This window comes from Onychostruthus taczanowskii, unplaced genomic scaffold (assembly GCF_017590055.1).
Source record: "Onychostruthus taczanowskii isolate IOZ18803 unplaced genomic scaffold, ASM1759005v1 scaffold6, whole genome shotgun sequence".
Classification (NCBI taxonomy): domain Eukaryota; kingdom Metazoa; phylum Chordata; class Aves; order Passeriformes; family Passeridae; genus Onychostruthus; species Onychostruthus taczanowskii.
Window position 1 is genome coordinate 16818628 of NW_024503679.1, and position 24616 is coordinate 16843243.

At 42.7% G+C, this 24616-nt stretch overlaps 4 protein-coding genes and 3 non-coding genes across 10 annotated transcripts; 1 reads left to right on the plus strand and 6 right to left on the minus strand.

The window, feature by feature from the left end:
- Nucleotides 1–35: 35 nt before the first annotated feature.
- RPL4 (ribosomal protein L4) lies at nucleotides 36–5675 on the minus strand. The gene is made up of 10 exons (XM_041418317.1): nucleotides 5544–5675; nucleotides 4073–4244; nucleotides 2779–2885; nucleotides 2311–2449; nucleotides 1858–1982; nucleotides 1447–1576; nucleotides 832–988; nucleotides 614–697; nucleotides 327–447; nucleotides 36–258 (listed from the first exon to the last, which is right to left on the minus strand). The coding sequence occupies exons 1-10, from the start codon at nucleotides 5544–5546 to the stop codon at nucleotides 112–114; spliced, it is 1185 nt and encodes a 394-aa protein (XP_041274251.1). The 5' UTR covers nucleotides 5547–5675; the 3' UTR covers nucleotides 36–111.
- On the minus strand, nucleotides 1333–1403 carry LOC121343712. Its single transcript, XR_005953739.1, has one exon. It is a non-coding gene; the product is annotated as a small nucleolar RNA SNORD18 (small nucleolar RNA).
- LOC121343714 lies at nucleotides 2514–2613 on the minus strand. The gene has a single exon (XR_005953741.1). It is a non-coding gene; the product is annotated as a small nucleolar RNA SNORD16 (small nucleolar RNA).
- On the minus strand, nucleotides 2970–3040 carry LOC121343713. Its single transcript, XR_005953740.1, has one exon. It is a non-coding gene; the product is annotated as a small nucleolar RNA SNORD18 (small nucleolar RNA).
- Nucleotides 5676–5851: 176 nt separating the features above from the next.
- Nucleotides 5852–14959, plus strand: ZWILCH (zwilch kinetochore protein). 3 transcript variants are annotated; one of them, XM_041418315.1, is made up of 18 exons: nucleotides 5852–5974; nucleotides 6263–6314; nucleotides 6790–6885; nucleotides 6978–7096; nucleotides 7558–7754; nucleotides 8238–8317; nucleotides 8583–8738; nucleotides 8923–8994; nucleotides 9308–9401; nucleotides 9759–9814; nucleotides 10638–10740; nucleotides 11330–11409; nucleotides 11592–11748; nucleotides 12305–12333; nucleotides 12683–12819; nucleotides 13096–13191; nucleotides 13281–13399; nucleotides 14044–14959. In XM_041418315.1, the coding sequence occupies exons 1-18, from the start codon at nucleotides 5919–5921 to the stop codon at nucleotides 14133–14135; spliced, it is 1791 nt and encodes a 596-aa protein (XP_041274249.1). In that variant the 5' UTR covers nucleotides 5852–5918; the 3' UTR covers nucleotides 14136–14959. The 3 variants fall into 3 exon arrangements, 2 of the variants coding, with proteins under 2 accessions (XP_041274249.1, XP_041274250.1); XR_005953690.1 differs by lacking the exons at nucleotides 12305–12333; nucleotides 14044–14959 and having other exon boundaries at nucleotides 13281–13324; XM_041418316.1 differs by lacking the exons at nucleotides 12305–12333; nucleotides 13096–13191; nucleotides 13281–13399; nucleotides 14044–14959 and having other exon boundaries at nucleotides 12683–13079.
- A 310-nt stretch (nucleotides 14960–15269) lies between these two features.
- LOC121343315 (lactase-like protein) lies at nucleotides 15270–21186 on the minus strand. 2 transcript variants are annotated; one of them, XM_041418318.1, is made up of 7 exons: nucleotides 21097–21186; nucleotides 20525–20620; nucleotides 19828–19882; nucleotides 19585–19746; nucleotides 18775–19049; nucleotides 18331–18457; nucleotides 15270–16052 (listed from the first exon to the last, which is right to left on the minus strand). In XM_041418318.1, exons 1-7 carry the CDS (start codon nucleotides 21184–21186, stop codon nucleotides 15937–15939), a joined length of 921 nt encoding a protein of 306 aa, XP_041274252.1. In that variant the 3' UTR covers nucleotides 15270–15936. The 2 variants fall into 2 exon arrangements, with proteins under 2 accessions (XP_041274252.1, XP_041274253.1); XM_041418319.1 differs by lacking the exon at nucleotides 20525–20620.
- A 291-nt stretch (nucleotides 21187–21477) lies between these two features.
- LOC121343365 (lactase-like protein) lies at nucleotides 21478–24526 on the minus strand. Its single transcript, XM_041418452.1, has 4 exons — nucleotides 24448–24526; nucleotides 23336–23520; nucleotides 21827–21914; nucleotides 21478–21608 (listed from the first exon to the last, which is right to left on the minus strand). The coding sequence occupies exons 1-4, from the start codon at nucleotides 24524–24526 to the stop codon at nucleotides 21478–21480; spliced, it is 483 nt and encodes a 160-aa protein (XP_041274386.1).
- Nucleotides 24527–24616: the final 90 nt, after the last annotated feature.

Genomic DNA, 24616 nt, shown 5'->3' on the forward strand with positions numbered 1-24616 from the left:
AGCGGCCGCTCGGACACGCACACGCCACGCGGCTCTATGTTCCAACAGCCTTTATTAGGGACAGACCGCGGGCACAGCCCCCGCGGGCACCCCGGGGCAGCACGGCCGCGGTCACGCCTCGGCCTTGGCCTTCGCCGCGGGCTTGGCCGCCTTGGCTGTCTTGGCCTTCTTGGCAGCGGGCTCTGCCTTGGGTGCAGCCGGGGCCTTGGCTGCCAGCTTCTCCTGGGCCTTGGCTTTCTTCTCTTCCTTGAGTTTGTGCTGCAACAGACAGAGAGACGGTCAGTGAGGGCAGCAGCTGCGCCCCGAGCCCCGGCCCCGGCACTCACGTTCTGCGCGTGCCGCAGGATGGTGTTGCGCCGCATGGTTTTGGCGTACGGGTTCAACTTGATCATGATTCTCAGGTTCTTCAGCGGGTTCTTCTTCAGGACCCTGCGCTGAATCTTCTTCCTGCAAAGCACAGCCATGTTGTATCATCAGGGTATTTCACAATGCCACTTCTGCTGAATTCTCCCTGGAATCTGGGCAGCTGCAATTCCTTGCCTTTGTACCCAGAAATTAGGAAATCCCAGCCTGAAAGCAATTTCAAACCTCCCTGCTAAATAAAATCACTCACTTTGGAGCACGCAGGGCCTTCTGGATTTCCTGGCTTCTCATGATTCTTCCAATATCAGTATTGGTCATCTTGTGCATTGGCAGGCTGCGAAACCAAGGTTCAGAGTGTGAGTGGGTGATAAAACCATGGCTAATTCACCACAACCAGGCACTCAGGAGCAAGTCCCAGTATCCCTTTTCCTGATAAGAAGGGGAAAGCTGCCCCCTGGCTGCACTCACTTGTAGTCGCTCTTGAGCGTGGCCGCCTTGCGCCAGGTGCCGTACAGATCGTCCAGCTTGCGGAAGGCGCTCTCGGTCCAGATGCAGAAACGCCCCACGTGGCCCCCGGGAGCGAGGCGCAGCAGGTTCAGCTTGTTCACGTTCAGCAGAGTGATTCCTGCACGAGACCAGGCACAGCAACCCCTTCAGTTTGTGATTCAAATCGAGGAATGTGAGGCTCAGCAGTAGACAAGACCGGGGGTGTCTGGCTTTGGTATTACATAGCTACACATACCTCTGTATGAACATTGCAGAAAGAGACTGGGGGTCTCTATAGCTACACATACCTCTGTATGAACATCTACTGAATTTTAAATTAATAAGCCTTTTTTCCAGTGGCAAAGTAACCAGCCTCATTTTTAACTGCCCAGTTGAGGGTTGAGAACAGCTGCAACATTTGTCACAAACACCCTAAACACCACCCCTGACAGGTTCTTACAAAGAGCATATCAACTACTGCAGCCAGTCAGAACTTCCACTCAATCATGTGTTTCAGAAACACGGACCAATGAAGTGGAATCTCATCATTCCAGGCAGTGTCCCAACAGAAGGGCGAGCGTGTGCCAGGTTCATCACCTGGGATATTCCGGAAAGCTCTGATGATGCCGTTGTCCTCGTTGTAGATGATGCAGGGTCCCCTGCGCTGGATGCGGCGGCGATTCCTCATCTTGCCCTTCCCGGCCCGCATGCGCTGGGAGGCGTAAACCTGGCAAAGGCAGAAAGTGAATATCCCGAGAGCCCAGAAAGTGAATATCCCAAGGGCCCAGAAAGTGAATATCCCAAGGGCCCAGAAAGTGAATATCCCAAGGGCCCAACACACTGCTCCAGTCAGAACTTCACCATCATCACTGCGCATCTGCAACACGGACCGGTGAGATGTTCATCATTCTCCAGTCAAAATACAGAACTATTTGGAATTCCTACTCTAAGAACTGCACAGATGAATCACCTGTGTTCTGCCCTGCAGATCACACCTTCCCAGCTCACCTTTTTGATGTCATTCCAAGCTTTAAGCTTCTTCAGGAGGAGAACAGCTTCCTTGGTTTTCTTGTAGCCCTCAACCTTGTCCTCAACAACCAGAGGAAGTTCTGGAATCTCCTCAATGCGGTGGCCTAGACAGGATTTCACAAGACATTCAGTGTTGCTCACTGACCCTGGCTGGACCATTCCTAGGTTACTGCTTTATATATATTCATAAATGATACATGATAAAAATCAATTCATGATAGAAATTAGTGAAATGAAGCCAGGCACAGTAACCAGAGCAGTGAAGTTCCAGTGGTGTCTTGCAGGTCTCACACAGGACTTTGTGTACCCGAGTGTTGAGTAAGTCTTTGCCTCCATGAACAGAAATCAAATTGCTCTGCAAGACTCCATTTAAGCCACCACAAAGTACCCAATGCTGGCTCAGACAAACAATTCCAGAGGCAGAATTCTCACCTTTAGACATGACCAGAGCTGGCAGGGCAGAGGCAGCCAGAGCAGAGCAGATGGCGTAACGCTTCTGCATGACGTTCACCCTGCGGTGCCAGCGCCGCCAGGTCTTGGTCGGGGCGAACATGCGGCCGCCACGACACATCTGGGAGCTGCGGTTAAGAACAACTTTTTGGAGTTTTCCTATCCCAAAGTGACTTTTTACTGCTTGCTCAGCTTTAATGGGTCGTCAACCACCTGTGCCAGGATTCTGACAGCAGGCAACTGTCCCTGGGCACAGGGTAAGGCGCAAATTACGACATCATGGCAAGACAGAATGGGTCATGTGGCTCGAGAGCGGGAATCTCATCAAATCAAGTCTGAGCTGCAGCCATTACCTCAAGAAAAAGATTCCATCACACATTTAGATAATTAAAAACGTTTCTGCTGGCTGAGTTCAGTGCCCCCAAAGCCAGCACAGCCGTGGAAGGATACGTTGCCAAAGGCACCCTGGCCAGAGCGGTGAGTGCCACCACCCCGGACGCGCGGGATTCGGGCAACAGCTCTCCCAGTACCCCATGATTCAGCACTGGTCTGGTGACCTGCAACAGAGAGAGACATCGTGAGGGTCCCCAGGTGCCATCACTGCCATGTCCTGCATCCAGAGGGATGCTGAACTCGGGGCACCGATCAGAACTTCCACACAATCATGTGTTTCAGAAACACGGACCAATGAAGTGGAATCTCATCATTTCAGCATAACGAATCAATCAAGAAAACTTCATCCTAATCTATTAACGTACCTGATTCTGACCTAAGATCTTTAATAAGACACTTGGTTTAAGCTTGATTCTCAATCTGGACGTCTGACTTGGCACTGCTATAACTAGCAAGTTAGGATGTTTGTGTGAAACTTAGAAATAAGGTTAAAAAGGCATGTTCCTAGCAGAGACTGCTTGGGAAGCACAAGTTATCTGCACAAACAACAGAAGCAAATCTAACAAATGTCCATTTGAGGTTTTTCTTGGCAAATGCCTCAAGCAAGTCTCACGAGGTCAATGTGGAGCAGGGATTTCACCTGGAACACTTTCAGCTGTTTTATGTTTTTCCTGCAAAGAATGATTCCATCTGAGGTCTGTGATACTTCCAGCAAGACACACTTCAAGCAAGACCACAGAGTACCCCAAAACAACACCTTGATGCCCCTCAGAATGATAAAACTGCTGCATTTCAAACCATGCTGTTAACAACTGGCCTTGCCTTCTACGCCCCACGGATAAGCATTTTCTCTTATCCCAACTCCAGCTTTATTTTCATGTGAACCCCGCTGCAATACAGCCCTGATGCCTTGTGAAGGCTGACCTAGACAAAGTTGAAGTAGGGATTTATTCAAAGGCCACAGCAGATACACCTTGGGCAGCAAAAGAACCCAGCCAGGGCTACACCCAAGATGAACCAAAATGGTCACAAAAATGGACGCCCGGTCATGGGGTCTCACACTTTTGTAAGTTTTGGCCCATTTGCACATTGGAGTTAATTGCCCAATTACAGCTTTAGGTTATCAAGTCCCATCCTGCTCGTTTTTCTCTCTTCAGCCCGCCTTGTTTGTGCTCTTGGGCTGAGATTTGGCTCATTTGCCCCGTTCCCCAGCTAGAGAAGGAATTTTGTGTCCTACTCTGCGCAGAGAGCTCCCCACCCCCTAAAACAGGAAGCTCAGACTGCAGCAGAGCACACACCAAAGGCAGAACGTGCAGAACACAAAGCCCCCGAGGCAGCGGGCCAGGCGTACCCGCGAGCTCGCTGACGGCGTAGGGCTGCCGGTTGTTCTTGCGCAGGTTGGTGTGCACGAAGTTCACCACGTCGGGCCGGATGGGCGCCTTGAACACGGCGGGCAGCGTCACGTTCTTGCCCGACGCCTCGCCCTTCTCGGAGTACACGGAGATCAGCGGCCGAGCGCAAGCCTGGGGAGGCACAAAGCCTTGAAGTGCAAGCCCAGTGAAACTCCTGAGTATTTCAATGCTGAGCTCCTTGGATGTTGCTCAGAAGCAGGCAACTGTCTGAGCACCGGATAAGACACAAATTATGCCATCACAGCAATATTGTCCCAGACATTGCTCAGAAGCAGGCAACTGTCACTGAGCACCGGATAAGACACAAATTATGCCATCACAGCAATATTGTCCTGCAGCTGTGCTGCACGGCTCACCTCAGAGCTACACCTGAATTCCCAAGGCATTTATACAATCCAGCCTCTGCAATAAACCCCTTTAGTTTCCATCTGCTACTAAAAAACTCACCTGTGTTAACCGGGCATTTGTAATTTTAATTACGAAATGTAACCAGCTCATCAGTGTCAGAGGAAGTCTGGACTCTCTGAACAACCTCTGGTGCTTTAGAATTTGTGTACTGGAAAATCAAGCTGCTCTCAGCACCAGCTGCCTGTCAAAAGGGTGAAAGGATGCCCAAAAATAGCCAGAGGATGAACAGCACCCTTTAAAAACAATGTTTTAGCATTATATTGTATCAGTCATTAATTAATCTGGTGGGAACAGTACAAGCAAAGCATTTTGCTTCCCCTTACCATCTGCAGTTTATTTCAGAGGTATTAAAATACTCCAGAACTCCAAACTAACCAGCTAATAGCAATAGAAGGGCCATCTCTGCATGTGACACTGGTCACAAGCAAGGCTCTGGCCCCTGATGTTAGCCCAGAGATCCCAGCAACAAACTTGACCAGGGTGAAGGCATCAGAGCACAATCTGAGCTGTACTGGCAAGAAAAGTTGTTCATTTGTTATCTTATTCTAGACCAAGGCCTCTTAAAACCTGTTTTACAAGAAAAATAGGTTAAAAAAAGTTATATACGAGCCATTCTTCCGACTCTAGATAGGCCAAAACGCTCCCGTGGAGCGTTTAGATAAACACATCAGGAAAACTACAAAACGCTGCTAGATGGCGGTGGGGACCCATCCCATCACTTTCCGTGCCCATGGAAAGGAGAACTTTGGGCTGACCACGCCGAGCTCCCGCCCGCGGCCTCCCCGGCCCAGCCCCGCTCGGTCGCTCACGGGCTCCACGCGGCCGCCGAGCACTGCCGGGCCCAAAATGGCGGCCGCGCGCCCCACGCCGCCAGCGCGGGCCCCGAGCTGCCCGGGGCTCGGCCCTGCCCGCTGGGCCCGGCTCCCCCGGGCCGGCCCCGATGCCCTCCCCGCTCCCCCACCGGCCCCCGCTCCCCCGGGCCGGGCCCGGCGCTCCCCTCACCATGGCGGCGGAGCTGCTCGTGCGGCCGCCCGCCTGCGCCGCGCCCCGACCGGAAAAGGAAGGACTCGTCACTCTCCCGTCACTACGTCTATGTCCCTCCGCCTCCTGACAGCCGCTTCTGCCGCGCCGGCCGTTCAACCCCCGACACCCAGTCCCAGTGCCGGACCGAGCTCCAGCCCGGGTCCCAGTCCCTATCCAAGTCTCCTCGGCCCCGATACGCACATCCCGAGCTCTCTGGGCGCCCCTGCCCAGCTCATTTCCCCGCCAAAGCAGGGGACTCTGTTGCGGCGGAGGGATCCAGCGTGACGCGTCACCCTCCCCTCACAGACGTCGCGTAGCGCCGGCGGGCGGGAGCTTCGATTGTGGCGGGCGGCGATGGCGGCGGAGCGGCGGCGCCGGGCGGGCGGCGGCCTGAGCGGGCTCCTGCTCCGGTGAGGATCGGGGCTGTTCCCGGGGCTGAGCGGGCTCCTGCTCCGGTGGGGATCGGGGCTGTTCCCGGGCCTGAGCGGGGCTGTTCCTGGGGCTGTCCGGGCTCTTGAACCGATGCGGATTCGGAGTCACTGCCTGGGGATCTCCCCTGCTCTGCTGAGGGAGGTCTGGCCCCGCTTGTGGGGAGGCTGCTGAGGATCCGCTTGTTTAATGTATGGGGGTAATGCTGCTGTTCTACGAGGAATGCTGAGGGGAAAGGTCGTGTATCTCAACGTTCTCTTTTCTTTCAGGGTACTTGAAGAAGCAAAGGACAGTATTCCCGAACATCCCTGTCTCTATGAGGTAAAATCATAGCGTGGTTTGGGTTGGAAGAGAACTTGAAGATCATCCCATTTCCTCCCCGGCCATGGCAGGGACACCTTCCATCTGTCCCAGATCTGTCCATCTGTCCTTCCAACTGTCCCAGATTGCTCCAAGCCCCATCCAACCTGGCCTTGGGCACTGCCAGGGATCCAGGGGCAGCCACAGCTGCTCTGGGCACCTGTGCCAGGGCCTGCCCAGCCTCACAGGAAGGATTTCTTCCGAATTTCTAATTTACACCTACTCTGTCAGTGTGAAGCTGTTCCATCTTGTCCTGTCACTCCATCCTCTTAAATGGATCTGCTCTCCATCGGCTGCAAGTGGGTCACAAATGGATGCAATAGGATTGAAAAACAATCTGTGGGATTATTTAATTTTGCAATTTCTGGTATTAAAAAAAGCTGAAATGCAGTGTCTCTATACAGTGTATCAAAAAGTTTTTAATTTTTTTTTTCAGACTGATGTAGAGATCTCATTGGTTGATGGCAGTTGCAAAAGTCCCGTTGAAAAATTTTGGAATGGAAGCAGTGCAATGTATATTTTGCAGAAAGCTGTAAGTGTGCATGGTGGATGTAAAATGCAATCCAGACTTTTGAATTCCCATCAGATTTTTTTCACACACCTTACATGCACATTCTCTTCAAGACACACAATGAAGAAAGCGACTCCATGGAGGAATCAAGAGCAGATGATGCTGTTTGTGCCTCTGAGGTTTTGCCAAAGGAGAGTCCTGGAGCCCTGGCTCTTTCTGTTGGAAGAGCAAAGTAAGTTTGAAAGCTTTCCCTCCCTTTTTGAGGGAGTTTTCTTTTGTAATTTTGTGCGTTTTTCTAATATTCAGAATCCGTGTTTTCAATCTCCTAAAATAATATTACTCCTTAGTTTATGAGGAGTTGTGACTGTTTTCCATCCTGCAGGTATTGGGAAAGCTCTTGTGAGCTGGGCTGTTGGGTTAATGGGATTCACTGGGTGTAGATGAGCAAAAAAAAGCTCACTAAGACTTCAGTGCTTTTTGTTTTGGTAAAGCTCCTGTTAAAAAAAATCTGATTTACATCTTTGGTGTTATTAAAATACCACTGCATGGTACCAAAATGTTGTTTACCTAATTAATGTATTCCTTTAATTAGCTTAGAAGGTAATATTCAATTACAATTTTAGAATCTTCAGTCTACATGAATATATTGTGTTATTTGCTGGCATCTTACCTTCTCCCTGCTCCTGTTTCCAGGCAGCTGATTTCCTTGTACACGATGGTGCAAAACCCAAACGTGGCCTCGCTGGGGATGAGTGACCTGGCTGTGCTTCCTCCCCTCTGGGCCAGGTGTGATGGTTCTGACCCTCAGCACACCTGCTGGATTGGAGCTGAGCCTCTCAAGGCTGATAGCAAAGTCACAGGGCTCAATATTTACGTGGTTTCTTGTGATGGTAAGGTGGTCGTGGTGCACAGAAAATTAAGTGAGGAAGGCTAAAAAATGTGGGAATGCTGATGTCAGAAAGCTGGCTTTGTTCTTTGTGTGATACTGGCTTGGAAATGCTCTGTATTCCTGGTTTTAATGAGCAAGAAGGGAGTTAAATAAGAGAAAATATCTTTTTAACCAATGCTGTGGGGGGAAATGGCTTTTTAATCTACTTGATGCACCTGTAGCTGTGCAGGCCTGCCTCAACTCATTTTTAAGCTTTTAAACTGCTGCCATTCAGCATCTTACACAACCTCTGACTCATTCTAAACATTGATAGAGCTTCATATCAGCTCTTATCACCAGTAGAGAAATGCAAGGAGAATTCTAGCTTTCTAAAGGACAGCACGAGTCATGCTTCACCAAGTGGAGTATTTGGGAATGAATTTGAAGTGCCAGATTTGAATTGTATTAAATGGGTTTTTTGATTCTCACTTTTTTCCTTTCCTAGGTCCTACAGCTGATAAAACCCATTTTCCAAACCTGGAAGAGCTGAAAATGGAACACAAAATAAGACATCATTCATCTAGTGTAGGTTTTTATGTTCTGTCATGGCTTCAATTGAGGTGTAAAAACTCTATTTTGGGATTTATCATGCTGGTTTGAGGAAGCTTTTTTAGATCCTCTGTGGAAACCACTTTAGTATAATTCCATAGTATAATAGTCTGATTTCAGGTCATGTTTAAGATGCATTTGTCTGGTATTAACCCTTTTTTGCATGTATGTGAAATACTTTTAAAATTACTTTGTGTGTGCTAGTTTTGTTGTTTTTATTTTTGAAATCTGTTCGTTTTAGGTGACAACAAAAGGATTTGCTCGCTATGAGCTGATTGCAGCTGCTGAAATGGAGGACACCATGGCAGAATCTGGAAGCAACATCTCTGTGGATATCACATGGAATGGTGTGGAAAAGATTCTGGAGACTCCCCCAGTGATCTCTGCTGCCACGCTGGTAAGTCAGGATGGAAAAAAACAAAGAAACCCAAGCTCTTGGCACAATTCACATCATGAGTAGGGTGAAGGATAGAAGATAAAAGCAGAATTGTAAATTGTGCTGACATACTTCTCACTGATGAAAATTTTAAGACACTTGATTTCTAAAGTTTGAAACTGAGATAACCTTGTGGAACTTTCAGAATATTGCCCTGGAGTTGGGGAACCCCAGAAGTCCTGTGTTCCAGCTGTACCAGGAGCTGCAGCTCCTCTTGGTGAGTGCAGGGAACAAATTCCAATTTCACATTTGCATGGAATGGGGATTTTATGTGCTAATAATTTGCTTTATTGAAAACTTCATCAGATGTTTCAAAGATAACTTCAAGCATTTATTTTAGCTGAATTTTTGAGTTCAGTTTTAGAAATCTTGAATACAAAGAGGACAAGTCATCCAGGAAATTCTGAAAATTTGTTGCTCCTGGTTAGCTGTGCAGAGATTTGTGATTCTTGGTGAAGTTGTGTGTGAAAGATGACACATGCAGGACTCCCAAGAAAATCTGATTTCTGTTGGGATTTTCCTGCTTTTAGGCTTTGGCTGAATGTCTGAAGACAGGAGTGACTGAGTGGCCTGAGCCATCAGAGTCTGAATCAGCTCTTCAACTGGTCCAGGAATTTCTGACTGGTAACTGCTGCTTGTTCCATGGGGAGGGAGGGGTGTGGCACTTCACAGGAATAAAAGGGAATTCCACATACAACTTTTAAAGAATTAGAACTGGGAACGTTCATTTCTGTGTGTAACCACTGCACAGAGTAATTGAATAGGTTAATACATATTTGTCATTTTTCTTTGTCCTAATATCATAGATCAAATAATAATAATAACAAAAAACATTTTTCAAGGTATTTTCAGACTATATCCTTACCCAATAAAACCATTTTCAAATGACTAAATTCTATTATTCAGTGTATTTGTTAGTTATAATGTATTCATTGATTTGATGACACTTTTCATAGTGGTGGATTTTTTAAACTCGACTAGATTTAAAGAAGAAGCTGGATGGAGATTATATATTTGAAGACAAGAATGAAACAGAGGTGTGTGCAATTTCCTAACAGCTGCTTTGTCATTTTGCTTCCATTTTAACTGCAGTTATTTCAGATTTTGACTAAATCTTGTATATGGTTTATATGTGTAAATAGTGATGTAAAGGAATATGGATCTCTTGCTTTCTGTCTCTTCTGTGTAAAAATAATGGGAAAAGGTCTGATTTTTTCCAGGAATCCTGACCTTTCTGCCATTGCATTCTATCATTAATTTGCTTTTTCTGCCTAATTTAGTTATTTGATGTCAATTTAATAGTATCAATTGAATATGTCTCTTACTTATCTAGAGCTTTATGGTATTGTGAAGCAAAGGGCAAATTCAAATTATAAAAAGTGTGTTTGGTTATATTAAGATTTTTTTCCCTCTCAGCCTACAAGGAAAGATTTTATTTTCTATTAAGAGAGAAGTAGCATTTTGTTGATAATCTAAGAATACATTGATTTCTGTGTCAGCAGAACTATGCTGGGTCAGGATTACAGGGCAGTAGTTCTCTGCTCTGAGAACTTGTGTGTCTGGATTTTGGCCTCCCAGGCACTGCTGGGTACACAGACAGTACCTGGCAGAGATCTGAAGTCTCTGACAGTGGCTTTTGTTTCCTGGTCCAAGGCTAGCAGTTATCCAGTGTGATAATTCTGTAAAGAATCAGACTGACTGTTAAATAAAAGTATGCTGCCAAATTACTGTGTGGTAGTTTCCCTGGAAAAGGGGGGAAATCAGTGATGCAGCCAGTTTTGATCTCTGGAGAAATTCAGATGTGGAAAGTTTTTGACTCCAAGGCACCATTTTTCACTGAAGACCCATAAATTCTTCCAGAAAATCAAATGTGACACAGCTGCTGTGGACAGTTGCATAAAATCAATCTTTGGGGAGCGAGGAGATCTGGATTTTACTGAGCAATTATGGTGCAAAATGAAAAGTAAGTGTATTGTGACCTATCTGTTTTCCTTTCATTTTCTTCTCTATCTGCTAGACACTGTTGCTTTTTCAGTGAAATTCCTGTCCATTTCTGAGTTTCAAGGATTCATGAGCTCTTCAGAAAATTGGTATCAGCCATACCAATTACTCTCTTCCTAAAGGAGCCCATTTTAGGGGTGTAGGGTGATCTGTTTTCTTACAACCTTCCAATGGCAGACCAGCACCTAGCAGGAGATAATTTCATTTTATTTGACTGCAAAAGGTACTAAACCATTGATAGTTGCTCTAAAGCTAAATCCCATCTGCTCTGAAACTGAAAACTTCATCATTCCTTTTTCTCTAGATCTGAAGGACAATTTTCAGTGTATATAGAATTCACTGGTCTCTGTTGATCATTGTGTTTTTAGAGTAATCTTTTTTACTCACCATGTGACAAAGCTGCCAAAGAGCTGTGCAGTCTGTAATTTCAGCTCTCATTCTTTAACTGAGGGGTTTTGTTCATGCAAGGGTGTCTTGACTGGTTGTTATTGACTTAACAGCCAGAGAAAGAGCTTGGATTGATAAGTAAAATATTGTGGTTTTCTTTCCAGGTGTCAGTTCTTATCAGGAGTTAATAGACTGTTTCAAACTGGTCATAAAATCCCTGGAACATGGTGAGATACAGCCATGGGTATGTATTTGTGTTTCACATAGATGTTAAAATTTGGGATAGTTTAGAGTAAAATGCAGTTCTTGTCCATTCAGTGCCCCTCATTTGTGTTGTTTTTAAATGGTGTGTTTCCCTGGTGTTGAACTTCTGAACACTGTTGATGGTGTTTCATGCACGTCACAAAAAGACTTGTTTATTTTTAGATTCATCAGGGGAGTAGCAGTTTCCTAAGTCAGTTGATCCAACAGTCCTACCATGGAAAGATGGAGGAAGTTTCCCTCAGTGACATCACTCCCATTCAGATGCTCCTGGAGGTTGGCTTGGAGAAGATGAAGAAGGATTATGTCCATTTTTTCATAGGTGAGCCTGACACTGGGTGACAGCATTAGGAATTCAAGAGAAAAGGTGTTCCATGCAGGAAATAATGAATTTTTGGGTAACCTCTATCTCTTCCTTCCCATCTGCTGAAGTGCAGTTTCCAGCTTCCTTAATAATGGGACTTTTCAGCTTTTAAATTTCAAAATTTTAAAAACTTATTTGTTTCAAAAGAGCTTTGTGTTTTACCATTGTTGTTAGCCCTTGATTTCTTTTTTGCATCTGTCATCCTGTTCTCATTCTTTGTTTATTTGCTTTTGTATTTTCACTACTTTTGTAAACTTGTGTGTCCTGAGGAGGGTGGTTGTGTCCCAGTTCATGGTGGGTTTCTTCTTTGTGCCTCAATAAAAGGATGCCTTGACCATACCACTTCAGAGGGGTTTTCTTGTTTGGAATGAATGGTCCTGTCAATAAATAACATCACACTCCTGCTGACTTTGTCCTTTAGTAGAATTTCCTGTTTAATCACCTGAATGTTGCTTATATTTCATCTGATACCATGTATTAAATTTAATTTTTTTCCCTGCTGTTCCTTTTGCAGGCCAGGAACTTGCAACAGTAACCTACTTGGTGAGATGCTTTATTTTTATTTTATAAAGCTTAGCTGATGGTGGGATGCAAATCATATAAGCTGAGAAACTGAACTGCAGATCATGAGGCTGGAAATGTCAGAGATGCAGAAATGTCATTGCTTTATTTCCTAATTCCCAGATAATTCCCTTGATAAATGATCTGGGTTGCTGTCAAGGCAGTGAACCTTTGTCACACTTTGATGGGACTTGGTTCTGAGTCTGCTGGGCCACTTCCAAAATCTTGGCTTCTCCAAAGAAGCAGGAAGATGATTTTATTTGCTGTGGGTGTGTTGTGTGTCTGTAGCAATGGAGTGCTCAGGTAAGAGCAGAAGTCTTTTCTCTTCCAGGATTACTTCATTTCCACATCAGTGGAGCTCCAGGAACAAGTCCACCGTGTTCAAAAGCTTCACCATATGCTGGAAATAATTGTCAGCTGTACAGCCTTACTGCAGTTCAAACATGAGAACCTCTTCCCTTTGACACAGTAATTGTTTAATTTCTACTTCTGCTCTTTAAATGACAATCACAAATAGAGTTTGTTTGGCAGTTTTAAAGAAACACTTTAATGTTGGTGATAGTGAGACTGCAGAAGGAGCAGCTGGATCTTCCTGCCAAATTTTGCTTTGGGACTAAAACTGAAAAACTAAAACTGATAACTAAAAGAAATAATAAAATGTGAGAGTACAGTTAATTTTGCACAAGTTTTTTGCTCTGTTGTACAAGCATTTCTTTAAAGAAAGTAACCTGATATCTCTTGTAGGATTTGCATGAAGTATTACAAGGAAAACCCTCTGAATGAGAAGCATGTGTTCCAGCTGCCCATCAGACCAGCTCTTGTGAAGAAATTCTATCAAGAGTAAGAGAAACTTCAGCACTTGCAGCATAAAATTCAGATGTGACTGGGTGACCTGACTCAATTTTGATGTTTTTTGATTATTCTCTCAGTGATAACCCTGAAGTCTGGAAGGTGGAGATAAGCAGTGGGCGTGGACAGAAGGAGGTTAAAACAACGTGGCAAGTCAGCACCAATGCTCCTGTTGAACATGGGACATCAGACAATTCAGGTGGGGAATGTCTGTGCTGAAATGAAATCATCAAAGCACAAACTTGAAACAAATGCAGTTTTTATCCTGAGTTCAGTGGGTCTGAGCTTTATATTTGCTTTTCAGCAAAAGCAAAATGCTATTTTGCCTTCTACTAAAAGAGTGAGGTGGTACTTAAAAAATGAAGGATACTCAAAGTGGTGAGTTGCCTTCTCACCTTGTCTGAGTTATATTTTTAAAGTGACAGAATATTTCTAAATAGGAGATGATTGATACCCAGAAAATCTTGCACCTTATTTCTAAAATGTTTGCCAATGAATCTGAGAAGAGTTTTGAAGAGAAATTTCCCTGTTATTAATGCTGGTCTCAAGTCAGGGAAGATGCAAAGGGGAGAAGATCTGCCTTGCTGCAAGCAAATGCAGAACAAGTGGAAAAGCATCAGATGGGGAAGAATTAAGCAGAGAGACTGGTACAGAAATGATTTGCCTTTTTGGTCTGAGGTTTGATGTGAGGGTTTGGTAAATCTTTCCTGTCATTATTGATTTTTGTCTTGAAGTACTTCAGTAAAACTGCACTTTGAAAACAGTTCTGGAAGCTGCTCCATGAACTAATCTCTACCTTCTAACAAGAGTGGCTAATCCCCACTTTTCCCTTTGTCCTTGCAGGTTTCATGTCTGACTCCACAGTAAATGGAAGCAGTGAAGGAAGGCTGTATTTTACTACCATGACTCAGTGCAGTCAGGTGCAGTTCACTTAAGTGATATTACTGAGCAAACAGGACTGGAAAGGTACAGAAAGGGGGAAAATTCAGTGTTTTCTGTCCCAACAGAACTTTTAGAAACTCTGGGCTTCAAACAGTTCATCTTCACTGATTTATTTGCTTTATTACACTTAAGTGGGACCTTCACAGCCACAATTCACCTGTAGGCACCTCATTTGTTAAAAATGCAGTGCAATTATGACTGTACAGTTTAAATATTTTGTAAATATGGTGGATATTTTTCATATATTTACAGGCATTCAACAAAGTTGTGCACTTTGGGGTTTCATATTTTATTTTTGATCATTAAAAATGCAATCAGATACTGTTTAAAGTGTAGATTATTTTAACCAACAAACCAAGCAATGTTGTTATGTTCTCCTGGGATCAAGTGATGCTTCATCATCCTGAAGGGTTTGGAAAGCTCTTCATCCAGGGCCTTGGAATCTTCAGCCAGCTTGGGTTTCTTTGTCCCTGTATTTGTATTTTGGAGTATTCTTGAAAATACTTCTCTCCTCTTCAAATGATTTTATTCCTTCAATGTGAAGTGAGTTATTTTAGCAGTGTTGTCTTGTATGTTTTGCATAATTTTTTGAAAAACGAAATCAGTATAATTGGCTGGACATCATAATTTAAATATGTTGGCAGTTGCATGTGTTATGTTGATTAATCACTGAGGTAACATTTTGGTGGTCTAATTTAAACAATTCCATAGTTCTGTACGTGCTGACTAAATAATCTGAGACAGAAATATTTTGTATTAAAAACTTAACTATGGGTAAGTAAGAATAAGGAAATCTCCCAATATTCATGCTTTTTGAAAATATAAAAATATAAATTATAGATTACTATTGTAGATTTCTACAACTTCTGGTTTCAAGCAAAGTTGTATTTCAAGTACAGCCAGCTGAATTGTGGAATTCCTAGTACTTGTTTCTTCCTAGTAGAAGGGAATTTAAAGTGGAATATTAATTTTGGAAGTACTTGGATTACTTAAAATCCACATTTTCATGTATAACATATTGTGAAGTTGTATAAGGTAAGTTTAAACTGCAGGGATGCAGTTTAAATCTGATCCAAGTTTTCCTAGTACTTGTTTCTACCTGCAGTAGAAGGGAATTTAAGGTGGAATATTAATTTTGGAAGTACTTGGATTACTTAAAATCCACATTTTCATGTATAACATATTGTGAAGTTGTATAAGGTAAGTTTAAACTGCAGGGATGCAGTTTAAATCTGATTCAGGAGTTGTCACCTTGGATTACTCACTTCAAACAACTCTTCTCCACACCTGAATAGCAAGTTATATATTATCCTAACTTTTAGACATTAATAAATTCATGTTTAAGCAGTGCTTTGGGAATATTTAAGTCCTTTTATATTTTAAAATCATGTGTATTCAAATAGCAATTACATGGTAATCAAATTGCTGTTGATGAACAGACTGAAATCAGAATTTTCAAGCAGCTTTTAATCACTTTAAATTTCTACTGGCAAGATTTGAATCACTTTACTCTTAACTATTTTTCTGATTAACAAAATGTGTAATAGTTTCCAAAATAATAAGGATTTGTAAAATGTACTACTTGGAATCAGTGGAAAGAGAAGGTATTTTGGTAAAAACCAAAAGATGTTTTGGGAATTGAATAGAAAAACTATAAAAGCCCTAGGTGGATTGGTAAATAATATTTCATTACAGGGGCATAAAAAGAAGCATCTGTGGTAAATTTTAACTACTCAAATAAACCAGTTGCAGCTTAGTCCTTTTGGCAAATGAAGATGTGTGCAAACATCAAATTTAGCTGTGGTTTCGAAGGTAGAATATGAGGAGGACAATACTGATGAGAATGCAGAGTGTGAAAACTGTAGGAAGAACAATCTCTGTCACCATTTCCATGTGAGTAATCAGGGAATCTAAAATTTGAGAAATGAGGAATATGTAAGAGATTTAATCCCCTGGAGTACAGTAATACCTAACTTAGAGTTAACATAAAGATTTTATTTTTTTAACATAAAAATTGGCATAAACAGTAAACAAAGCAAACAGGATTTCCTAAGCCTGTGAAAGCTGGAGCCAATCCATGATAGTTTTCCCTCTCTTTTTATTTCTGAAGACATGTCAGTGCTCCAAGGGCTGCAAAATTGTCCTTGCTGTGAATTAGCAGCAGTGCATTAACAATATTTTACTGGTCCTCTGATATTTATTTCCTTCACCTGAAGGTGAAAGAAAATTGTCAAAGAGAAATCCTTGGGAAGCTTTGGCCTTTTTATGATTGTTCTGTATCTGTTTGAAAAATTAAGTGGGTTTTATTTTGTAGAAATTTATTCCACAAAGAAGCCTGGAAGAGTTCAGTGAACCCAGTTCATTCACACTGAACATGACTTGGAAGTGGAGGCTGAGCAGGATTAATTTGGGCTGACTGCTGGGATGTTTCCTACCATGTGGAGTTTAGCTCATCCTCTTGTAAAAAGCTGTAGTAGTTATTTGATCTTACTAAAATTCCTACATCAGGAATTCTGAAAGGTCCTGAATTACACCAGGAGGTTTTTTAGGTGTTCTGGATCAGTTGTGTTGGGGCATCAGAGCCCCAATTTAATCTTAGGCCAGTCCTTAGCCCTTTCATTTCTTTTTATAGTTCCACTTTATGTAAAAGTCAAACATTTAGAGTTTTCCTGTCTGTGTGGTTGTCTTGATTTTTCTGGGTTTGGTTTGTGTTTGAAAAAGGATTCAGGAGTTTTATTTTAAGGAGAATGCTGTCATCCCCAACCTCAGTTTTAACTAGTAGCTCTTCCAGTTCCTGTATTTCAGTAACATCCACAGCTGATCCATTTAGCTACAGTGGTTTTAGTTGGAGACAATAAATAAAAACATTTTTCTTTAGGAGCTTGTAGTGCTTTTGGGGAGAAAATACCTTATAGCAGCATTCAGAGAGCAATTTAATATCTGAACTTTACAGAATCTGCTTTTTAGAACAAACCAGAGCCATCCTTACCTGCAGCAAGGTGTTGGTGTGTGGCAGAGCAGGTGTCCATGGCCTTCTGGTGCCAGTTTTCCACCTGGGAAGGGTGACACTTCTGTGAGACTGAGCATCCTCCTCACTCCCACAGCTCCCTCCTTGTCCCTACAATTAACCTGAAACCACTTAATTCTACCAACACGTGGGTTTCTGAAAGCTTCTTTGTGGTTTTTATTTTATTTCTCCAAGTTAATTGTTTAATAAGTATTTTAACAGCACGTAATACATTCTAGGTTATTTTCCAGTAGGGTAGTACGTATGTGGAATTTTCTGCATAAAAATCTGACAGCACTGCTAAATAACTTCTAATGGAGATTCTTTGACTTCATCAGTAAGTCCAGTTAGAATGCTTTAGAAACAGTAATTGAGGCTGTTCCCACTTTCAGTATCTGAATGTCTCTGTATTAAACAGATCCCCATTTTACAGAACCAAAGTGTCACTTCTGTACCATATTCATACAAGTTGTTTCCTGAAATTCAATGTGATATTTGCACATAAATCAAAGAAAAAGGAAAAAAAAAATCAAAATTAGCAGCTGACATCACCTCTCTTGGATTTGGGAATCCATTTGCACTGATAATCTTTCTGTAGTAGTCAACAGATGCCTTTGGGTACCGTGGTTTGTTCTTGTTTTTGAAGTCAATGTGGTAAAGCCCAAATCTTTCAGAGAAGCCTTTGTTCCATTCAAATTTATCCAGCAGTGACCAGGCAGTGTAACCTTTGACATTTACTCCATCATTTAGAGCTGGAAACAGAACACAAATCACTGATAAAGGTGGGGTTTGTCCTTAAAATACGGGTCTGTAAATGTTTTGGTTTATAGCAGGAAGAGATGGGGAGGAGGACACAAAAAGGAAGTACTAATTAATTCAGATTCTTTGAAATCATTGTCTTTAGCTTAGAGGTACTAGAGCTCTATGGCCATGGTAGTTTCTCCTTTCTGAGAGTGGAAACTGATGATTTATTGCAGTATTAAATCTCAGGTAGGTTATTGTAGTTATTAGTATTGATATATTTGCTTAGGTTGACATTTTGGTGAAAATTTGAGTCTGGTTTACTGTCCATTTTGACTTGTGAATAGTTATTTCTCTGTGATGGAAAGAACAAAGTGAAAAATAAGCAGAAGGTGAAAATTCTCCAAAAGTCAAATCCTGTAAAGCTGTTTTTAAGTGACCTTTGAGTATCTCATTGATGTATCCCTTCAGGTACTGGATTCTCCACTCATCACACAGCTGAGGGCACTGCATGGTTTCAGACACTCCATTCTCTGTCACATAAATCAAGGGGTTTCCATACTGGGTCTGCAAACAGAAATGTTTAAATTGCTTCACATAAAATCATTTCATTTTGGCAGAAGATGTGAATTTGCAAAGTGCATTAAAAGCAATTTTCTACATTTACTTACCTAAATAAGAAAAATGTATAGTAGGAATTTAAGTTAACTGTGGGGCTTATTTTAAAATGACTGAATTCTGTAGTTTTCTGAGCTGAAATTAAAAGGTTTTTAACAAAGAAAATTCACATTAGGACAAGACCAATGGCTGGAACTGTTGAAAATCTCAATCTAAACCAGGCATTTTGTTTGCTTCCTTTATAATTAAAGATCTGCTCTACTCACCTTAATGAAGTTGAGCAACCTTCTGAACCCCCAGGGCACAGAGTAGAGCCACTTAGGGCCTGGAGCTGGCCAGCTGGGGTCCACCAGTTCAGCCAGGTCAGGGTCAGTGTGGTAACTGGACACCTGGAGGAAGGGAAAGCTCTTCTGCAGAACATAACGAGTGGTGAAATGACCAATTCCCAGGAAATCCGAGGTGCCTTTAATGTAGGTTTTCTCTTGCACTGAGAAAGTTGGTAATCTTGATGTCCCCAGGCCCTGCTGGGCACTCTTCCTACCTAGCAAAATAATTATAGGAGACAACTTCTGAGGAGCATAGAAATTGGTTTTCTTTATCTCACCAGCAATAAATCATGGGATCATAAAATCCTGGGTGGCTTGGGTTGGAAGGGACTTTAAAATCACCTCACCCCCTGCCATGAGCAGGGACATCTTCCACTGTCCCAGGCTGCTCCAAGCCCTGTCCAGCCTGGCCTGGGACACTTCAGGGACCCAGGGGCAGCCAAATATGATTTTCCTGAATTTAGTGTTAATGTCAAGGACACCTGAGCTTAATTGGTTTTTAAAGATGAGATCATCTTTCATCCTCTTGGTTTGGAGAATTAAGTTGGGTACACTACATGGAGAAACTGTGATTTTAAGTGTCCTGGTGTGTCCCCAAAGTGCTTTAGGAGCCGTGTCCAGCCCGGGGCCTTTGCTTTGCTGTGTCTCCCCTGTGCCCTCACTTGACTAAAGCACACATTGGCCAGGAGTTATTCCCCTGCAATGTGCTGGAAGTGTGGATCTATTCATGTCACAGCTACTGGGACTTACCTACATAATTCTTCATAACTTCTGGGTAGTCCCCTCTGTAAATGGGGTTTGCAAACCACCCCAGGTGGAACTGGATGTACCTCTCAGCAGCATCTCTGTCTGTCTGGCTGTGTGGATCAACAGGTTCCCCCCAGCCACTCGTCAGGGAAATTCCAACCATCCCTTAAAACAAAGGGACACTTCTGCAGTTCTTGGAGCTCTTACCAGAAACAGCAGCACAATCACAGAATGAATCCTCGTTACCTCTCTGCTCCCTGCGCCAGGTGCTGTTGTAGGAGTGCCAAACCTTGGCATGAGTCTGTAAAAATAATGGAAAAATTAAATACATGGTGCACATTTTCATCTCTTATGGCATGGAAAGCTGGTGAGCTCTTTTTGCACTGAGGTTTGTCTGAAAATACCACAGAATTTATTCTGTCTTTATTATAGAAACTTTGATTTCATATAAGGCATAGCAAAATCCTTTATGCAAAATTCCTTCCCTAAATTCCAGGACTTCCACATGGAGCTGACACACAGACCTCAGGACAGGGTTCTGTCCCATGGCTCTGGATGAATTTCCCTAATTTATTCAGGCAGATGAAAGTTAATTTTTAGCAGGGACTTCCTGAGGTCACTTGCAACATTCAGGTTCATTTCAACAGGCCAGAATGTTTGTTTCTAGACTAACCTGGATGTTTTCTTTTTCAACCATCTTGAAACAAACTAGAAGAGACATTTATAATATAAGGAAATGAAAATTGTTGCAAGTGTTACATCAAGCACCAAACATTGGTACTGCCTTGGATTCTGCACTGGATGCTTAAACCCAGATGATAATTTCAGTGTCCTACGTGGAAATTACAGGGCTGTGAAAGTACATTTCAGTTTAAAGAGTGAAATCTGATAAAAGTCCTGGATTGATACATAATCTGAGGCACAGTTTCAGGAGGTTTTTTACTTTGATGATGTGATGAGCAGCCTTGTAGGCGCCGCAGCCGCCGAGCTTCAGTCCTGGCGCGTGCTCTCCTGTTTCATAGCCCTTCTCAGCCACTGCCTGCAGACACAGAGGCAGAGTCAGTCCTGCTCCAGCCTCCAGAGCCAGGGATGTGCTCCATCCTCTGGATCCTGTGCTCCCCTGCCTGGGCTGGCCATCTCCAATCCCCTCTTCCCTTCCTTGGCTCAAATTTCCTGCCTGCTTGGTACTGAGCAGGGTCTTGGTGAGGAGGGTTAGAGGGGTGAGCTGAGGAATGGGGACGGGTAAATAACAACTGCCTTTTCATTTCCTAAGTTCTAATTTCAGTCTCTCCAGCTGAGGAGTTTTCAAAATTTTCCTGGAATTTCATGTCTTGAAACTCTCCTCTTGTGCAAAAGCTGCCTGCTGAGATTTTTTGGCCGGGAAGATTAATGGTTTAAATGTTTCCCCTTCCCTCTCCATTTTTTTCACCTCTCTCCTCTAGTGTCACTCCCACAGAATTTTGGGAACAGAACAGTGCAATGGGAAAATCTGGAAGGAAAGCATTGATAGCTTACCCAAGGATTGCTGAATGTAATCCAGTGTTTCACACGGTCACCAAACTTCTCAAAACACAGATTTGCATAATCATTAAAATAATTAATCATGCTAATGTTCTGCCAGCCACCATACTTTTCTTGGAGAACCTTTGGAAATAAGAATTTAAAGATTCAATAATTGTACTTGCAGGTCAGCTGCTGCTTAAAAATACTTTTATTTCTATTTAATTCTGTTTCTAGCTCAGAAAGATTTTTCAAAACTTCAATGCACATAAAATCCAAATGAGTAGGAAATATTTACAAATTCTTAAAATCATGCAGGCCTCTCTAATTTTTTTAGGTCCTCTTAGTTCTTAACCTTAGGAAATTATTTCTGTCAGAAGGTTTTGAGTTGTTAAACTAATTTAAATATTGTCTGACCTGTGGCAGATCCCAGTGGTAGAGGCTCACAATAGGAGTGATGTTGTTTTCCAGAAGACTGTTAATTGTGTCATTGTAGAATTGTATTCCCTTCTCATTCAGTTGCTCAGCTGATGAAAAGCACAGACAAGGAATTACCTGCATTGGTTCCCAAATGACTGGAATAACAGAAATCTAAAAATATTAACCAAGGAATTTTACATTACAGTGCTGGGAACTCTGTAATGGTAAAATGCAGACCAACAGGAATGTTGAACAACTGTGGGTTACTCAGGAGTAAAATTCCTTACTGACAATATTGGGGAAAATGTGGTGAAATTGTGCTTACCTTTGATGCCTGTGGGCATAATCCTTGGCCATGAGATAGACAAGAGGTAGTGATTCACCTTCAGCTCCTTCAGTAACTGAATGTCATCCTGCGAGAAGAAAGTCTAATTAACACATCCTGAGGCCAAGCAGAATAACTTCAATCCCTCATCCGTTTTAGCTAATTCTGAATGCAGAAAATCTATGGAAGATTTGCACAAAAGAGGATTCAATCTGGTTTTTTCTGATCTTTGAGGTGATGGCTCGCTCTACATGAAGCCTTCCTCTTTAACCACTTTTTTTTGACAGGCCAAAGAAGTCCTGTAATGTGCAACTGTGGAGGCTGAATGTTTGCACTACAGGAAAATGAGCTGAGGTTTTGCAATACTATTATATTTATGTCAGAATTTGTATTAGAAAATAATAGAGGCCTGTAAATCTTTACTTCAAACATTTCAGTTCAGGCGCAAAAACATAATTACTTGGATTTTCCTTTACTGTCTTATACTGGAATGAGAAAACCCCCTAAATCCCATATGAATATATGTTCTCTTGCTAAGAAATTGTACATATTCAGTGTTCAGTGAAATTAGAAATTGGTGGTGTTTGTGCCAATGCAAAGACAATTCTGATGATGAAAGCAAAAAGTGCTCTGATACAAAGAGGACCAGGTAAGTGGACAGATATAAGCAAGTTTTAGAAAGTATTTCTGAATCCAAATCCAAATCATCTCTGTGTCAATCTCTCCTGGTGCCACAGCCCAGTGAGGCTCAGAGCCCCAGCTTCTCTGAGATACTTTTTTAACTGTTCTTTCAAACTTCTGGTTTGAGACCTCAGATGAAACTTCTCCTGCTTTTCCCATTTTAGGAGAGTAAGGCATAATTAGTTTCTTTTCTCTTAGTTCTGGCTGAGACCTCTGGTTCTCCCTTGGACTTCATCTATGTGGAGAAACCTCAGTGGAATATAACTTTTATTAAATTAGTTGCAATTCCAATTACATAACCCTGGCTTCTCACAGTCATTTGGATTCCTCTTGCTGTGTATCTGTCTTTCCTCCAGCACAGTAATTTCAAAATTGGTTTTGATGGTATTAGCCTTGGAAACATGTTGTGAACAGACCTGCATTGATTATTTGTTTGTTATCCTTTCAAAAAAATGGGCAACATCCAGACTGAATTTTAAAGCCTCTGAAAAATACATGGAAAACGTCATACATGCACATACATACAAAAAGTTAATCTTATTTAGAGCTCAAATATGTTTATTGTATTTCAAACTAAGCATTTGGACTTCCTGCAACATCTAGAATATTTCTTGGACACAAAAATCCTGAAAAGCTGAGATATATTTGGGAAACACTGTGGGATTCTTAGTTTTATGAGATTATAAAGAAGAAGATTTTTACTGAACTGATTAAACATATCAACCCTTGGATTCCTAAGTTGAGTAAAACTTTAGAGCAGCTAAAATGGGACACCAGGATCAAGGAGTGGCCCCAGACCATTTGCAGTTAATTCCTGTTGAGCAATACCTTGACTTTGTAGTAGCCATCGCAGGCGGAATCTCCCGTCTCATTCCTGAGCACCTTCCCTTTCCTGTGAGTGAAGGCATCCCAGATGCTGGGCCCTTTCCCATCCTTGTCCCAGGCCCCCTCGGTCTGGTAGGCAGAACTTCCCACTCCCCACAAGAAACCTGCAGGTAGAAACAGGGGAGTTACTGGAACGTGTTCTTGCTGGTTGGTCTTGGTGCTAAATGTTCATAGCAGAAAGGAACTGGAAGTGAGCACTGCTGGAGAGAGCTGAGATTTCTACATTTCAAATTGTGTCCGTGCCTAAATAGGTCTGAAAGTGGGGAATAAATGAAGGTGTCCTGTTCTGGTGCACTGAAAAAGAAATGGAATCCTATAACGTATTAAACATGTAAAATCTGTATTTTACAGTGATGAGGAAGGGTATTGGTAGCATGGCAGAAATGTCTTACTGTAAAAAATTGGGTTCCTACATCATTTCTCCCTGCTGGTTTTCATGGTAGTTTTAGCAACTGTAAGTTTAGGTGTTATGTAAAATATACAGAAATATTCTGGATTTTTTCCCTATTGTTACACAAAATACCATATCATAAATGACTTTAAAAACTTGAGCATAAAAACCAATCAGTGCCTGTATATTTCTAGTTTTGCTTTTGCCTGATGAAATGTGTTTAAATATGAGTTGAAGAAAGGATAAGGTTCATAAATCCATACTGAAGAGTGGATTGGGTAATACTGAACAGCTTGAAACAAACCCAGCACAGTTATTTCAGTAATTTTTACAATTAGGTGCATAACAAAGGGTATTTTAGTTTATTTCATTAATAGTAGGTAATTTATAAAAAAGGAGAAGAGTTCTCAGGTATGCCTTGTTAGACTTGGATGTGAACTGTTATCTGTGAGCCTTTCCTCTGGCTTTCCTGTTGAAGTGGATCTCTGGAATGCAGGGTCATGTGCATCCCTGTATTCCCAGGAGCAGATCCCAGCGTTGTGCATCCTGCAGCCACCTCCATTTCTGTTCCTGCCGTTTCCCTGGAAGCACCCAGAAAACCTCTGGGTCACTTCCTTGTGCAAGCACAGGAGCAGATCTGGAACATTCCAGGTGTGGGCAGTACCAGCTGGAAAGGTGCCGTAGTAGAAGGAGCCTGGGTTGTTCTTGGTCCACGGGAAATCCTCGGCCACGCTCAGTGCCATCGCTGCCACCAGCACAGCCCAGCACCTCAGGGTGTCCCTCCTCATCCTCACCAGCTGCTCCCTGCCAGGAAAACACGACAGCTCTGTCAG

Excerpts from the sequence above, each read along its gene's own strand:
- RPL4 (XM_041418317.1), bottom strand. Across the intron at positions 2,886-4,072 it reads CGCCGTCAGCGAGCTCGCGG|GTCACCAGACCAGTGCTGAA; the intron begins GTACGCCTGGCC and ends TCTCTGTTGCAG. Across the intron at positions 1,983-2,310 it reads AGCTCTGGTCATGTCTAAAG|GCCACCGCATTGAGGAGATT; the intron begins GTGAGAATTCTG and ends AATCCTGTCTAG.
- ZWILCH (XM_041418315.1), top strand. The coding sequence starts at position 5,919 with ATGGCGGCGGAGCGGCGGCGCCGGGCGGGCGGCGGCCTGAGCGGGCTC. Across the intron at positions 8,318-8,582 it reads TAAGACATCATTCATCTAGT|GTGACAACAAAAGGATTTGC; the intron begins GTAGGTTTTTAT and ends TGTTCGTTTTAG. Across the intron at positions 8,739-8,922 it reads TGATCTCTGCTGCCACGCTG|AATATTGCCCTGGAGTTGGG; the intron begins GTAAGTCAGGAT and ends TGGAACTTTCAG.
- LOC121343315 (XM_041418318.1), bottom strand. The coding sequence starts at position 21,186 with ATGATTAATTATTTTAATGATTATGCAAATCTGTGTTTTGAGAAGTTT. Across the intron at positions 19,747-19,827 it reads CTGGCGCAGGGAGCAGAGAG|GGATGGTTGGAATTTCCCTG; the intron begins GTAACGAGGATT and ends CTTTGTTTTAAG. Across the intron at positions 18,458-18,774 it reads GGTTGCTCAACTTCATTAAG|ACCCAGTATGGAAACCCCTT; the intron begins GTGAGTAGAGCA and ends TTCTGTTTGCAG.
- LOC121343365 (XM_041418452.1), bottom strand. The coding sequence starts at position 24,526 with ATGGCACTGAGCGTGGCCGAGGATTTCCCGTGGACCAAGAACAACCCA. Across the intron at positions 21,915-23,335 it reads ATGGCTACTACAAAGTCAAG|GATGACATTCAGTTACTGAA; the intron begins GTATTGCTCAAC and ends TTCTTCTCGCAG. Across the intron at positions 21,609-21,826 it reads TATGCCCACAGGCATCAAAG|CTGAGCAACTGAATGAGAAG; the intron begins GTAAGCACAATT and ends GCTTTTCATCAG.